Here is a 14,837-nt window from a genome sequence, read left to right on the forward strand (position 1 = left end):
GGGGCTCCAGGGTGGGGTAGTGGTCCCGGAGGTCAAACAGCAGTAGAGGTGTCCCGTCTGGTCCTGCCGCTCTGGATCCTAGAGCTAGTACGCACTGCATGAGGTTAGCCACAGCTGACACCCCACACAGCTCCCTGAACACTGCTACTGAGTTCTGTTTAGAAGAAAAGAGACAACAGACAAATGAAATCTGCAGATTTAAACATGAGCACAAGCCTTTCCCCATCTTTCTCTTTCTTATTTCCTTTTTCTTATTTCTTTCTTATTTCCCTTAACATATCGACATAAAATAAACATAAAATCGGTGAAATCTCTTCCACACTGCCTACCACTTGATTTGTTTCATTCTCTCTCGCTCCCTCAAACACACACACACACACACACACCCACACACACAGGCAATCAAAAGCTACTCCAGCGATTTGTCTTTTCCTTCAACTATTGATTTGCTCTCCTGCTGTTGTGTTGTTGTCGTTTTGATTGAAATGGAAGAAATCAAGAGATGCGGATTCCAACAGTCTCACCACACTGACTGAAAGTATAATTACTGTTTTATTGCCCAGGGGTGACACAGACAGCCACAGACCCAATTGCTGCCTGGCTCATTAAAGTTGTGCTATTCACAAATTCTCAGTGGAGATGAACAATAGAGCTAATCTTTGTTTTCTTTCTTGACAACTAAATACACAATCAACACTGAATAAAATATGAATTCATTAATTGGTAATTATAAACAACATTGAGAAGTTCCTGTTACTTGTGATTATTATTAGGGCTGCAATAAACAATTCTTTTCCATATCATATCATTTGTCAACTACTTTTTATAAATAATAATAATAAAATAAATCTATAATAATAGATAACAGTTAGATCTTTAAATCAATCAAAAAGCAACATAATCACACATTTGGAACCAGTTAGTATTTTACATTTTTTTCAAATAAAAGACTCAGAACTGTTCTCCTCACCTGCATGTTTTCCTTCAGGTCAGTGGCTTCTCTCAGCAAAGGGGCTGCCATCTTGAAAACCTCATCCACAGCCCGGACCCCCAAGTCCCTCAGGGCTGTGTAGTCCCGCCCTTTCCGGGCCTTCCGCACAGACAAACCTCTTTTGTGAGGCTTTCCCCCTCCTCTACGATTGGTGAGGGCCACATGGACAAACAGCTTGGCATGAGGAAGGTCTTCTCCTGTCAGAGACTGGAGCGGTACGTGTCGGTAGCCTGGCTGAAGACACTCCAGAGGGATGGCATACTGACCTGTGGGGGCAGGGAGAGGAAAAAGAAAACCTTTTTGCAGTAAAAGAAAATGTACAGACTAATCCACTCCTGTAAACTATGAAATCACCACATATACATTGTGATTTGACCTTTGACCCTGACACCAACCTATGAACTCATCCACTATGAAGTCATCGTCCAGCACCACAAAACGAACCATAGCGAGCTCCGGCAGGTTGATCTGGAACTCAAAGCTCTCGTCGAAGATGGGGTTGTCTCCGTTCTGGAGAATCGTCCTGGTGCGGCGCTCTGTGCAGTCAGCTGGGATGCCGTGGATCTCCACAAACACATAGGGGTCCACCACATCCCCTTTGGTCCCAGAACCCCTCGGCTTGGGCAGGTTCTGGCCGCTAATCACCTGGGAGAGGGATCACCACATCATCATGATTTTAAAGGATCACTGCAGTTTATTACAACATAAGTCAACCTGCTTAGTTTTAAATCTGTAGGATCATCTGACTACTACTGTTTTTAGTGATGTTTCCAAGTTCTCACATTTGTAAAGAAAAAGCAAAGGTTGCCAAAACTAAACCAACTGGTTGTAATAAACCTGAATTATTAGTATTTTTAAAAAACAAGGGGTGTATCCACTGCAGGAGACACATTTGTTAAGTTGTGTTATTTCACCACACCTTCACATGGAGCAGCTGTGGAGCCACACCGGGAACCGTGTCTCTGGTGTCAGCACTAAAATAAGACACCTCCTGCCGCATAATGGCGGGCCGCAGGACATAACCGCAGTTTCCGTTCTGCTGGAACCAGGCTGTGTTGAGGTCCATCATCAGTCCTGCTGTTTGAAAATTCATAGACACAATCTGGCAACCGCACTTCCACAGGTCCTGAGGGTTCATGTTGCTTGAGTCAATGCGCATGGGGTTGGGGTACACTCGTGACAGGAAGTGCTTGTTATGGTTGACAAAGTCGCCAGGGCTCTCAGCAACCAGACGCACAGCCAGGGATTCATGAAAGGAACACAATTCCCAAGGCTTTTGGCTTTTAGACGATGTTGGAAAATCAATGAAACGGATTGAGTGGCAAAGGGTTACCAGGTCTGAGAGCTCCTTCAACAGTTGGAACCGTTTCGGAGGGAAATGAGGAGGATTACATTGAGTGACGGCTGTGAAAGAGACGCTTTTCTGAACCACGTCCTTTTCGCTTCCTCCAGGTGCTGACCCTCCACTGTCAGCTGCTTTCATCTTTTGACACATCTCAGCCCCTTCATCCTCCTCACTTACCTCCCCGTCACCCCCTTCCCAACCTGGCTCTAATTTCTTCCCCTTCAACAGGATCCGATGCCTTAAGGCATGTGGCGACGGAAGATACGACTCCTCTTCGTCTGCACTGTCTATATATAGCTTGTCCCCAAGTGTCCTCAAGAGATGCTGCATCATCACTTTCTGCTGTTGAGGTGAACAGTGGTTCTCAATACACACAATTAACGGATACTCCGACGCCACAAATGCAAACTTTCCAATTGCTTCTAACACACAACGTAGGGCAAGTGGTGGGGAAAGGGTGTGTCCAGTGCACACCACCGGCTCCTCATCAGGACCATCCCAAACATCCACTTCCACACATCGACAGCCCATCTTGAGGGCACGGATGTAACCAGAAATGTCAGAGGGACCTCGATACTGGTCCTCAATGAGGTAGGTGTTGTGGGAGGAGTTGATGTAGTAGTGAGACAAAGGCTGGGACATGTCCTGGCACACGGTGTCGTGCTCCCTGTCGAAGAGGCGGCACTCTTCTGAAGTGAGGTAACTGGTAAAGCCGTCCAATGACAGGTATCCCTGCAGTCGCCCCTCCTCCGATGGCTCATGGGACTGGATGACTTTTAAGCTTGTCTCCTCACTCACCTGGAGGAGATGAAGGAGAAATTGGACAGGGGAGTAATGACATACAACAGGAATGCTGACTTGTTTTCTGTTATTTGTATGTGTGATTAAATTGTGTTACCCACTTGAGCCATTCCCTGTTCAGCCTCGAGGAACCTCATCAGGTCTTTGGTGTCCAGGAACTCCTTGTTGCTAGAGAACTGCACCAACAGAAAGTAAATCTCCGGACGTGTGCAAAAGTCATGGAAGACCTCAATGAACTCCTGCTTGGTGACTTGTTCGTTTCTTCCTATTGGCCTTTTGATTTCACTGTAATCATTAACTCCTGATCCATTATCTAGTGTAAGCCCGTACATCTTCTCCCTAAGTCTCTGAAGCTCTTTAAACCTGTGCTCCACTTTGATACTGCTCACCCCAGGGTTCACATTTTGTATCAACTTTACAGCCGACTGCAAGCAAATCCCTTCTTCAGTGTCATGTTTGTCAGTAGCGGAGCAGAACAACTGCTCCAACCACCCAAGACGAAGGCTGTTTTGACTGCTGGCGAGCATGTCCAGGGCATGTTTTCCATACTGCATCAGATACCTGGAGGCAGATGAGAGAAGTGTGACCAAGGCTAACACACACACACACACTACATCACAAACATTTCCATTTTAATCTCAGGCATTTCACTGACATTCACATAAAGCATGATAACTGCAGCAGTAAAATCAGTTTGCAGCCAAGCCCTTTATCACAGGGAGGTCTCAAAGGACAATAAAACATTTTAAAAAGTTCTCACTCTACACCATAAATTTACAATACAACCAACACCCCTGAGAAAGCTAAACCTAAGACGCAAGATATTGTGTTGGATTGTTTAGGACTACTTGAAACACACACCCTGTGTATTCATTGCTAAGTGTACCTACATTTTTGCACCCAGACAATCATAAAGGTGTAATTTTTCTCCCTTTTTGGAACCCAGATCTTCAGACTCTTTTTTTCAGTGTTTTGTAGACTAACTACTGCTAATCAGTATTTTCATTATCAGTTAATCTGTCAGTTATTCTCCCAATTAATAGATTAGTTGTTTGTTCTATAAATTGTCATAATATGGTGAAAATGTCAATCACAGACTTTCACAGACTCTTAAATGTCTCAAATTGTTTTTATCCTGACAAACGGTCCACAACCCAAAGATACTCAGTTTACTGTCTGACTGACTTTTTTTCATTGACAATGACTCAAAACAATGAATTGATTATCAAAATAGTTGCAGATTAATTTAACAGTTGGCAACTAAATTATTTATCACTGCAACCTTAATGTCTTGACTGTCAATTAGGTTGATTTGACAATGATTGGTGAATTATTTCTTATTAAATTCTTTCTTATTAAATGCTTTATTTAACAGAGAGGAAAATGCCGGAAAACAGACAGTCAGCAGTCTGACTTGGTTGTGTTGTCCTCAGTAGGCTATACACTACTGCCAGATAAAATGTTATGTACGAAAAAGCTCTTAAAAGGTTCTCAATCTGAATAAAGAGTATACTTTGTGGTTAGGTCTAATTTAATAAGTGAACAGTGTAAGGCTGTTTTTGCTGTGTCATACCTTAGGCCTGTCACCCAAATATTAGCCACTTCTGCTGAGTTTGCCACCAGGTCCAAGCTCTCATACATCTCTCCATAGATAATGGAGAATGCACAGTCCTCTGAAATCTGCTCATAAACTCCACTGGTGCGGAAGGTTTCTGTGTTACGACCCGTCCGTACCTAGAATTTGAGGGGTGCAAAAGTTAACGTCACACACAATAAAAACAAATCAACTGTTGTCTTCCATATAATACAGGTTTGTAAATATTGTCATCGCCTTAGTCTCAAAGAATCAATGAGGACATTTATAGAAGCGATAGCCAGAGACACATGATTTAGAAAGCCCTTTATCTGGACACTGACCTCTCGTATGGAGGCCAGAGAGATCCTGGCTTTGTCTGACTCCTTCTTGGATGGTTCCCAGCACAGAGCCTGGAGGCCTGCATCCAGAAGGTAGTAGCGTTGGTATACACGCGAGTTGGGCCGCACCTTCTTCAGCTCACTCCCCTCAACCTGGAAGCAAAATATGGATGAAGTTGTCACCCGCTAACTTTCAGACTTCACTTCTGAACAAGCAGAGTGTTTGACAGGCTCGAATGCCTGTGTTCTACCAGAAATCCTTGATGCATGCATTGCACATTTAATATTTAATATACTGGTATGTATAGTCTATATTTTAAGTCACACAGTAGCTGACCCACCATAGAGTGTATACAGTCGGCAGCGCTGCTGATCTTCTTTTCTGAGAGGCTGCTACTGAAGGACACCGTTTTCTTCCTCTCCCGACCAGCACGTGACCCATCCTGAGGAGGAAGGAGGGAAGGAAGGATGAAAAGACAATATAGAGAGTATTCTTTACTTGGGCATGACAAACAGTTTTCCTGTCCAGCATGGATCTCAAAGGATTAAAGGGCATATCAGATTATATCATCATACATAAACACAGATTATTAGTCTACCACATAGAGCCTCCTCCTCCCAATCTGTTATTGTTTTTCCCAATACCATGCTAAAAGCCTTTGCTTGCCCTTGCCCTTGCCCTTCACCATTACACCATTAATCATACCTGACTAGACAGAAGCAGCAGGCTGCAGCATTCTAATTCTGGCCCGCCACATAGACACTGGTGGGCCCAATCAGTTTATCTGAGCTCACCATCACATCTCATCCATCTGATATATTGACCAATCAGATGTCACCCCAACAGAGAACCTTATACAAACAGATAAGATCATATAAGTGGGCGACTTTATTGAATTAGTGATATATTAGAGTCCCGATAAAATTAAATCAAAGACTTCATTGAAGCTAATCTATGGCAGGATAATGTAATTGTAGATGATTCAATCCCGGGTAAAGTGATTGAAGATGCAAACACCCACATACTCGACATACTGTCTCAGTACATACTATAGATATACATTTCACAAGCAGAGCACCCAAATCTAACTCCCAAAAAAACATCTTCAAACTGCCAGTTTATCCAACCAAAAGTCCAAAACTTTAAGACCTCTTCAAGGTCTACAGTTGTTAAAGAAAAACTGAAAATCCTCTCATGTTTGACATATCTCCTTGATTTTAACAAAATTATGAGATATAACTGACCAACAGACCAACTTTTCCTTCACTATAGATTCATTCTTCTCTTAGCTAAAAATGATTTGAATACTTAAAATTAATTTTGTTTGTTCACATATTTTTTTATCAGTGGAAGATGAAATCCAGCAGTCTGTTGCTCTTTGGCTAACAAATACTGAAAGTTTTCTGGAATAATTAAGACTTCCAATCAAACATCAGTGAGCTGACTAATATTTATAGTTAACATTTGTGGATACTGATCAGTGGCTAATTAATCTCTACTCATCAGCATAACTCTGGTTTCATTCAAATAAGAGTTCATATGAACCGTAAGAGCACTCTGATCTTTTATAAGAGAAGAAAGGAGGGAAACTTCATAGAAAAGAAATCTGGAGGGATACAAAAGGCAGAAAAAGACGCAAGAGAGAAAGAAGAATAAAAAAGACGTGTTTCATCTAAAGAATATGAATGAGGGGAAGCATGATTCAAAAAGGATGTAAAGGTTTCCCTCAGAGAGTGGGGGAGGGCACCTAACTGTCACAAAATCTCACAGAATCACAAAATTAAGGGTGGAGAGTGTTTCCAAAGGCGACAACTTCTTTCTTTCTTTTTTTTTTGAGCATCTGTGGTGAGGTCGGGGATGGCACTTTAAAAATACCCTTGATGCCTTGGGGCATGATAGAGGGAGTAAGAAGGGGTGTGGTTATGGGGTGAGAGAGAGAGATTAGTGTAAGCCATTCTTTAAACACTCCACCCTTCCATCACACCATTAAAATTGTAAGAAGAGAAAGCATAAGCAATTAATTTACCAAATAAAACACTAACTTGTAATTAAGCTAATCGCTTTTGTGTTCTCATTATAAACCTGCCCCCTCGGGTGTGCTTCAGCAACGCCTCTAAATTTGACTCTACCTCAAATAGGAAGACTCACATGCAACCACTCTCCCCGGCAGGGTGAAAATGAAAATGAGAAACGAATCAGGCTTCTCTTTCCAAAAAATGAAAATCGAAATGTTTTTTTTGTTTAAAAACTCACAAACCCAGACGCAGAGTCAACTCACAAATATGTATATCTGCACAGAAGCGTACAGTACCGCCCTATCATTCACACTTTCCTTTCCTTTCATGCAGTGCAGTGCAGTGCAGTGACAGGTACAGGAGATTAATGTTAGCCTCAAACTATATCTCTTCCTCTGTGTGTGACATTAGCAGAAATGGTCCCTCTGTGGCTGTATCAGCACCAGTCATTGTGCACACATTTGGCAACTTCACATAAATAAAATGCTCTCCACACATGCACTGTGTGACCACTAGCAAAGACATCATCCTTGATAAATAGAGGGGCAGTGGACAGAAATCATATTGAAGCAATGGATACCTTCTCTAAAAAACTAATAAACCTCATATACAGTAGTGTGCACCTGTCACAAGCTGTGTTTGAAGCAGTGGAACAACAGGGTTCTCCATGAGACGCTTTTAACAGCTGGGATTCAATTATCTCATGTGTGGAGGCTGCACATTCACCCCTGTTAGGCTACAACATAAATAACTGATGAAAAAGGAGACAGAGTTCAAACATACAGCCAAACAACGCTGACGTCACTGCAGACTCTAAATAAATTAACCTGACAAGATAAAACTAGAGGGCACAAATATTCACCAGCACCTGAATAAAATACAAAGATAAATTACTTTTTTTCTGTGCAAAAAAGCAAGAAACACTGTCTGAACAGATTAGAGTAGCTACACATACGCACACACATGCATAATGAAACAACACAAGTTTGGCCTGTATTCGCTGATAAAATTCTAATTGATAGTTATTTAATCTGTGTTACAATGTGCCGTATGTCTCTGTCACAAAGGCCCTCTTCTGTTTTCTCACAGACAGTGAAATGACTCTCCACAACCGCCACTGGGCTTCAAAACAGGAAGTTAGAGTTTCCTGTGACTCCAAAGAGAGTCAAGTGAAAGAAAGAAAGAAAGAAAGAAAGAAGAATACTGTTATACAGTAATAAAAGCAGATGTCACTCATTTCGTGTGAATTGCACATATATATACAACATATGTTTTTTGAAAATAATAACCCCCAATGTAACTTCAGCAGTATTTTAGAGCTCAAAAACCTACATCAACCCTTTTTTTTGTCAAACTGTTGAACAGCACTGATATATTATAGATCGTCTTTAAAGTTGACACAGCAAAGTTCATAGCAAACAGAAATATGTGTCTCTTTAGCTGCTAAATGCTCCTATATGATCACCAGCTTGTTGCTAATGTTGTCTCCTGTGTGGTGCTGTTCAGGTAGAGCACACTGAGTTTATCCAAGCATGTGTTGCTTCCAGCTCAAAATGAATGCTGATAAAAGAACAGATAAAGCTAAAACAGCTGAGGGAAAGTTCAGAGTGAGGTCAAATTCACATAACACTTGGTCATTTGATCACGAATTGATGTAGAAATATTGATCATAGCAGCTTTAATTTCAATATAAATCATTAAACTAAACCTCAGCTGGATAATAAAGGGGATATTTTTCATCTCTGTTAATACATTTTGATTATTAGTTACTATAAGATTACTTTTATTCCTGATAGGACATCTAGACAGGTTGAAGGATATGGACGGATGGGCAAATGGGGATATGTGTGGCAAAACAAATTTGATGCAGTGATTAGAGAAGATGGTAGAGACATCACAGAAATAAAACTTCATAAGAGGAAGTATAAGAGAGATAAAAAAAATATACATAGAGGAAGAATGGAGATAAGTAAATAATGAAGCTCTATTGCAGATTACTGTATGTACATTATGTAGACACTCAAAACTTCTGCACTTGGCATTTGCCTGGGGAAGCAGCATGGCCTCGAGCCATCATTAGCCAGCTTACATGCATGCATGGTATGATGCATGAGAGCATATGCGTATGGATGCAACAAGCCTGTACTGTGTCACTAATTACGGCACCTCCAAGTCAGCACAATGAAGATGTGGGTCACTGGTGGGTGTCGTCTTTGATCTGCTAATTAAGACAGATAGAAAATCAGAGAAAGAGAGATGGTTGTTGGATGAGAGAAAATAGTGAATACAGGATTGAAAATTGGTAGGGAGGCTGAACCTTCTTGTATGTGGCCTTGTGTGTTTGAGCAGATCATGGATGATTAATGGTATACTTAAATGCAGTGCCTCTCATCCTGGAGCTCAACATCACTGTTGGGTTAGGTGGAGATTTACAGGGAATCGTGAGATGATGTACGGAAAAAGTGAAAGAGGCTTTCAAAAGTAAAGTAAGGAAAAGCACCTTCAAGATTTCAACATCATTCTTTTATGTTCTTATTTTCTATTATTTATTCTAATTCATTTAAGATTGTTATTATAGATCCTAAATCTTTTTTATTACATTTTTATCATTGTTATTTTCTCCCACATGCATTGGTCTCATAACTGCTTTTGTCCCTTCATCATTTTTGTCGATTTTCTTCATGTTGTACTTGGTCTACACTTGTTCTGTCTTGTTATCAGCTTGCCAACCAGCTGTGAAGCACTTTGTACTACATTAACCTTCATGAAAGGTGCTTTATAAATAATTTTGATTGATTGATTGATCAGTTCATGTAGATGATATTGAGAAAACAAATCTTCACAACAATACGTGTTTCAGAGCTAGGGTGCCTACAGCCACCATCACATGTCAATCTAGCAATCTTAATTCTGATTGGCAGTGAGGTGTCTATTAAAACCATATATGAGGGCATATTTACACTCAAAAACAGCCTATGCCACTTCTGAGACAAGACAAGTTTCTTAGATGAGTATTTTTAGTTTTAGTTCAGCATCACTGTAAATGGCATGATTACTTATATCATCATCGTTTTGGACTGTTGGTCAGACAAAAAAGATTTTCAAATGATGTCACTTGGGATTCTGGGAAATTTGAATGGGCCTTTCAGCATTTTCTGGCATTTAATAGACTAAACAATTAATTGATTCATGGAAAATAATTCTGAAAAGAATCATTAGTTGCAGCCCTAATCAGGACACTTCTTCATGCACTATCACTTTCTAATCAGAAAGTGTGTCATGAACACATGCTGCGTCTCTGTGTGTGTTGGGTTGGGGGTGCACAGGTGCGTGACTGCTACAGAGGACAGAACATTAGGGTTAAATAGGGCATGGAAAGCAGTATGTGGTCAAGCCACTCTATCAACGGTTCAGTGTATGGGAATAATGTTCGAGAGGAAATGTGGTGAGTATTCACAGTAACTCAACTGCTTACTGACTATAAACCCCTGCCCTTGTGGCAAGTAGAGCAGCAGATGCTCTTTTACGCTTCAAACCTTTGAAGTCTCATGTGCGCGCACTCACTAAAACAGACACACACACACGCACAAAATGAAACAAGTAAAAGGTTGACTTGAAAAGGTCATCTTGTCAGAGAGCTAACCACGATTTCAGCTGACTTACGTCACACATGCATTTACCGAAGATAGCACTACCACTTAAACAAAAAAACAAAAAAAATGAGAGTCAGGCCTCAACTGCAGCATCAATACAGCAATCAAAGTGCAGAGCGGGGTTTCCACACGCTTCAGTGATGACTTAGTGAGCCTTGCTAACCGGCACAAACTCAGAGCTACATGCTACAGTAAGTTCTCATGCCTGTTTAAATGTGTGTGCATGCACATATTCTCAGTTTTGAAATGCTTTCGAGATATGCAAATATTCATGTCTTATTGTGCATTTGTTGGGAAGGGGGGTTACACATACTTCTCTCTACAGCCTTGTACATGCATGGCTGGATGTATATTATTAATGTAGAGGGTGTATGTGGAGCAACTCAATCATCACAGTGGCTCAGAGTTGGAGTATTTTCTGTGGCTCCATCACAATTGGGGAGAGAGTTTATCCACCAATCACGCATGGCCACACTTATGCAGTCTAAAATGGTTTAAAGCAGGCTAAAGATGTTGATTTGAACTGTAAGAGGTGCTAAGGGCTATACTCTGACTCAAACAACTACCCTCCCCAGCTGTGTGCTAACGCTTCTGGCTAATGCTGCCCGCTGGATTATATCAGATTCTCTGCCCTGTTTTCCATGATTAATAAAAAGCAGAGATTTTAGAGATATGCAGTTTTCACAGGACAGCAGTATACACACATGCACACTCCCGCACATACACACATAGACATGCCAACCTCTTATAATGTGTGCAATTATTAAAAGATCTGGAAAACAGATTTGTTGTGCCTGGTTGTGTGTTTGTGCAGGCAGGTCTGTACATGTTTATGTGAGTGTGTACATGTGTGATTGTGTTTGAAACGAAGAGAGAAAGGAATAGAGTACCTGATGCTTATCTACAACAAGATGAACTTGAAACAGACAGACTGAGTGGGCACCTGTTTCTGCATCTCATTCACGCACAAACAACTGAGACAGAATAAACGAGAGGACGGCCAGACGGCATGAAGTACATACTGATGAAATACAATTAAGTTTAGTCTCATTACCCCCGCAGAAGCAAACAGGAGCACACACACATACACATACACACACACACAGATATAGACACAAATCCCCGGACTCCTGTTAAAACCAGTCTGGAATGTCATGTTTCCTGTTTATCTGCCTACATACCACCCTGACCCCTATTGTGTGGAATCCTGATTTTCGGCATATGAGCAATTTAGCAAACAGCAAAACACACTGGTGTGTTGACAGGTGGATTTTTCAACAGAGCTCTATCTCATCAAAGCCTCGGGAGTTCATGATTCTAAACACAAGCACCTTTGTGGCGAAGGCGCAAACATATGTGGACTGTGCTAGTCGCTTTGTTGATTGCTGCATCGCATCACTAGTGACATAATTTTTTCCTTCACAGCATACACATACAGTAAACTGCATGTTTTCCCATGCTGTCGTGCATTTCCACTCTTTAAAGTACAGACACTACCCAGGGTGAGGGTGACGTCCTGAAGCCATTAAGCGCCGCACATCAAACATGGCAGTGGAAATTGCCAAGTTACTTAACGCCATTTCAGACCCAGCACGAAGCACTAGAACTTCACTGAAGCAAACAGAGTTTTTCTTAAATCATCTGTGTCAGGCTATGGTTGCACTGTAGAAAACTAACAGAAGAAAGACAAGAGCAGGCCTGTGTGTGGGCAGGGAGGTGAGAAACGCTTGAGCGAAGTGTCATCACCAGCTGCTCATGACTTAATAGCAATATTGCAACATGAACTGTACAAGGAAATTGGCCAACTGGCCGGCTTCCTGTCTTGCTGGGATCGAGCCAAACAGACCTAGATGAAAAGATGAAACCGGTGTCATGCTTAAAATTATAATCATGTCTTTGCAAGCAGCAGCTCTGCAGACAAGCAGTGACTAGAGATCAATACAAGACCTCCTGCATGCCTACAGGCCAAATCAGATCAGGGCAAAATCAGAGGATGAGTATTATTAATTAGATGTTAAACTGCTTTAAATGCTGTTTGGGTCCAAAACCAACAGAAACTGTAAATAAGCAAGACATCTTTATCAAAGGCTGTGTACAAATAAACTTGTGAGAGCCAGACCAGTGTAGGCAGCGGGGTTAATTGGACAGGGGCATTCAACTGTGTGCCACAGAGGGCGGAGATAATTCAATTTCTCATTCTAATCAAAGTCTACAGCAGGTGGTTTCCCTTATTAGTTCCTCCTCCTCCTCTCTAGCTGGATCCACATATGGAAAAGCACTGAAGTCAAGTGTTATTTTCTTTAAATTATAAGACTCATTTGAAACCCTGTGTGCTCATTAGACAAGGCATCTAAATGGTTGATAGGCAGCATTCAGATCTTAGATGTGATATGGCCCGGCTTCATCTTGAAGAGCAGAATGTTTCAAATGCTTTATCCTCCAAATTTCCTCAAAAGCACTGAGGTGAGGTGAGGCAACTGATTATTCTGCTGTTGGCACAGACTGAGAGGAAACTGGGAGGAAGCAGAGTCACACTGTATTAACAGTTTATTTTCAGGTGGCTGCAGGTTGATTAACATCCAGAAGTGTTGGGTGTATATGTATGACTGAGTGTCGGTTTTATATTGACTTCACTGTATTTCATATCATTTGTATTCTCTATAGCATCAACATGCCATTCCTTTAGGGGCTTATAGTTAGTTAGTTAAGTGGCTTTTAAATAATTCTATCATACTTTGTCATATTTGATCTCCTATGGAATCGTCACAGATTATTTTGTATGGTCTATTCTGGATTTAGAGCAGTTTGCATCCATTTTCTTATTCTAAAGTCTCTGTCATCTCTCCTGAGGGACATGGTGGCCTACCTTGATCAGACTGCTGCGTCGAGGGATTGGTCTGGTGGCTGAATCTGAACCCGCGCTCTCCCACGTCGGGGACTCGCAGCTGGATTCGCTTTGGACCCTCCTCGCGGTGTCTGTGCCGCTGCAGTTACCGTTAGACACCGGCTCTTCTCCGTGCGTCTCCAGGCTCATTCCGGCTCCTCCCGACGCAGCTTTCCAACCAGCAACCGGTGGACTGCTCTTGTTCTCTCCAAATTCAGCCATGGTGACACTTTGTGGGGTTTTTTTTGTTTTTTTTTCAGTTATCTTGAAAGCAGCAGGGCTCCCAATGCAAGAAAGCTACACACGGATACAGATGTGCCATCGTGCGAGATGAGCGATCAACGACCGCGCACGAAGAGCACAGGAAACTTCTCTCTCTCTCTTTCTCTCTCTCTCTCTCTCTCTCTCTCTCTCTCTCTCTCTCTCTCTCTCTCTCTCTCTCTCGCTCTCGCTTTCTCTCTCTCTCTCTCTCTCTTGCTCTCTCTCGTAACGTCTTCCTCCTTCACACACACATACACACACACGCATGCACACACACATAGAGGAAAGGGGTGGGGGGTAACAGGGCAGCTAAGCGACAGCAGGAACCGACACACCTTCCAGACCTCTGCTGTCAATACGCATCACGTCTGCGCGACACAGCTGGATGAGCGATTGTTTTCAGGAAATTAAAGATGCTGAAGACGAAACCTGTCCGTTCTGTCGCCGTCTACATCTAAATCTGCATCACACCATGCCTCCGAATGATGTAAACCATAATGATTTTTACATTTTGGCCAGCGCTTGCAGTCGCCCCTCTGTCTCCTCCTCGCTCCCAGCCTCCATCCAGAGTCACTGGGTTTGTGAGCGCAGCGGCATCGGCAAGCTTATAAAGTAATCATCTGTCACCAGCAGCCTGTTGTTAGATTGGTGGGTGGTTTTGCTTTTCCATCCCATCAAGAATAAAGTGCACACCCACAAAGTGTGTGTGTGTGTGTGTGTGTGTGTGTGTGTGTGTGTGTGTGTGTGTGTGTGTGTGTGTGTGTGTGTGTGTGTGTGTGTGTGTGTGTGTGTGTGTGTGTGTGTGTGTGTAGACCTACTTCTTCCCCACTACTGTTTAAAAAGCAACATTTCCCTTTCTAATGACGTTGTAACTTTCATGGTTACAACTTCATTAGGTTTCATTCATGCTTAATAAAAGATTTTTAGATCAGTTATCACTAAGAATAACTGTAATAATAACTAATAACACCA

General features: G+C 42.0%; 1 protein-coding gene across 1 annotated transcript in view; it reads right to left on the minus strand.

Annotated features, from left to right (window-relative positions):
- Positions 1-14,110, minus strand: part of LOC133997082 (inactive phospholipase C-like protein 2) — a 23,112-nt gene extending 9,002 nt beyond the window's left edge. Inside the window, exons 1-10 of the mRNA XM_062436638.1 lie at positions 14,096-14,110; positions 13,587-14,043; positions 5,393-5,494; positions 5,055-5,204; positions 4,711-4,871; positions 3,239-3,698; positions 1,911-3,134; positions 1,387-1,636; positions 971-1,257; positions 1-154 (exon numbers count right to left, since the gene is read on the minus strand). The exon at positions 1-154 is cut by the window's left edge and continues 50 nt beyond it. Coding sequence (XP_062292622.1) covers positions 1-154; positions 971-1,257; positions 1,387-1,636; positions 1,911-3,134; positions 3,239-3,698; positions 4,711-4,871; positions 5,055-5,204; positions 5,393-5,494; positions 13,587-13,826 — 3,028 coding nt within the window. The 5' untranslated portion in view covers positions 13,827-14,043; positions 14,096-14,110. The remainder of the gene's footprint in view (positions 155-970; positions 1,258-1,386; positions 1,637-1,910; positions 3,135-3,238; positions 3,699-4,710; positions 4,872-5,054; positions 5,205-5,392; positions 5,495-13,586; positions 14,044-14,095) is intronic.
- Between the last annotated feature and the right edge of the window lie 727 nt (positions 14,111-14,837).

The sequence above is a fragment of the Scomber scombrus genome, chromosome 16 (assembly GCF_963691925.1).
Source record: "Scomber scombrus chromosome 16, fScoSco1.1, whole genome shotgun sequence".
NCBI lineage: Eukaryota > Metazoa > Chordata > Actinopteri > Scombriformes > Scombridae > Scomber > Scomber scombrus.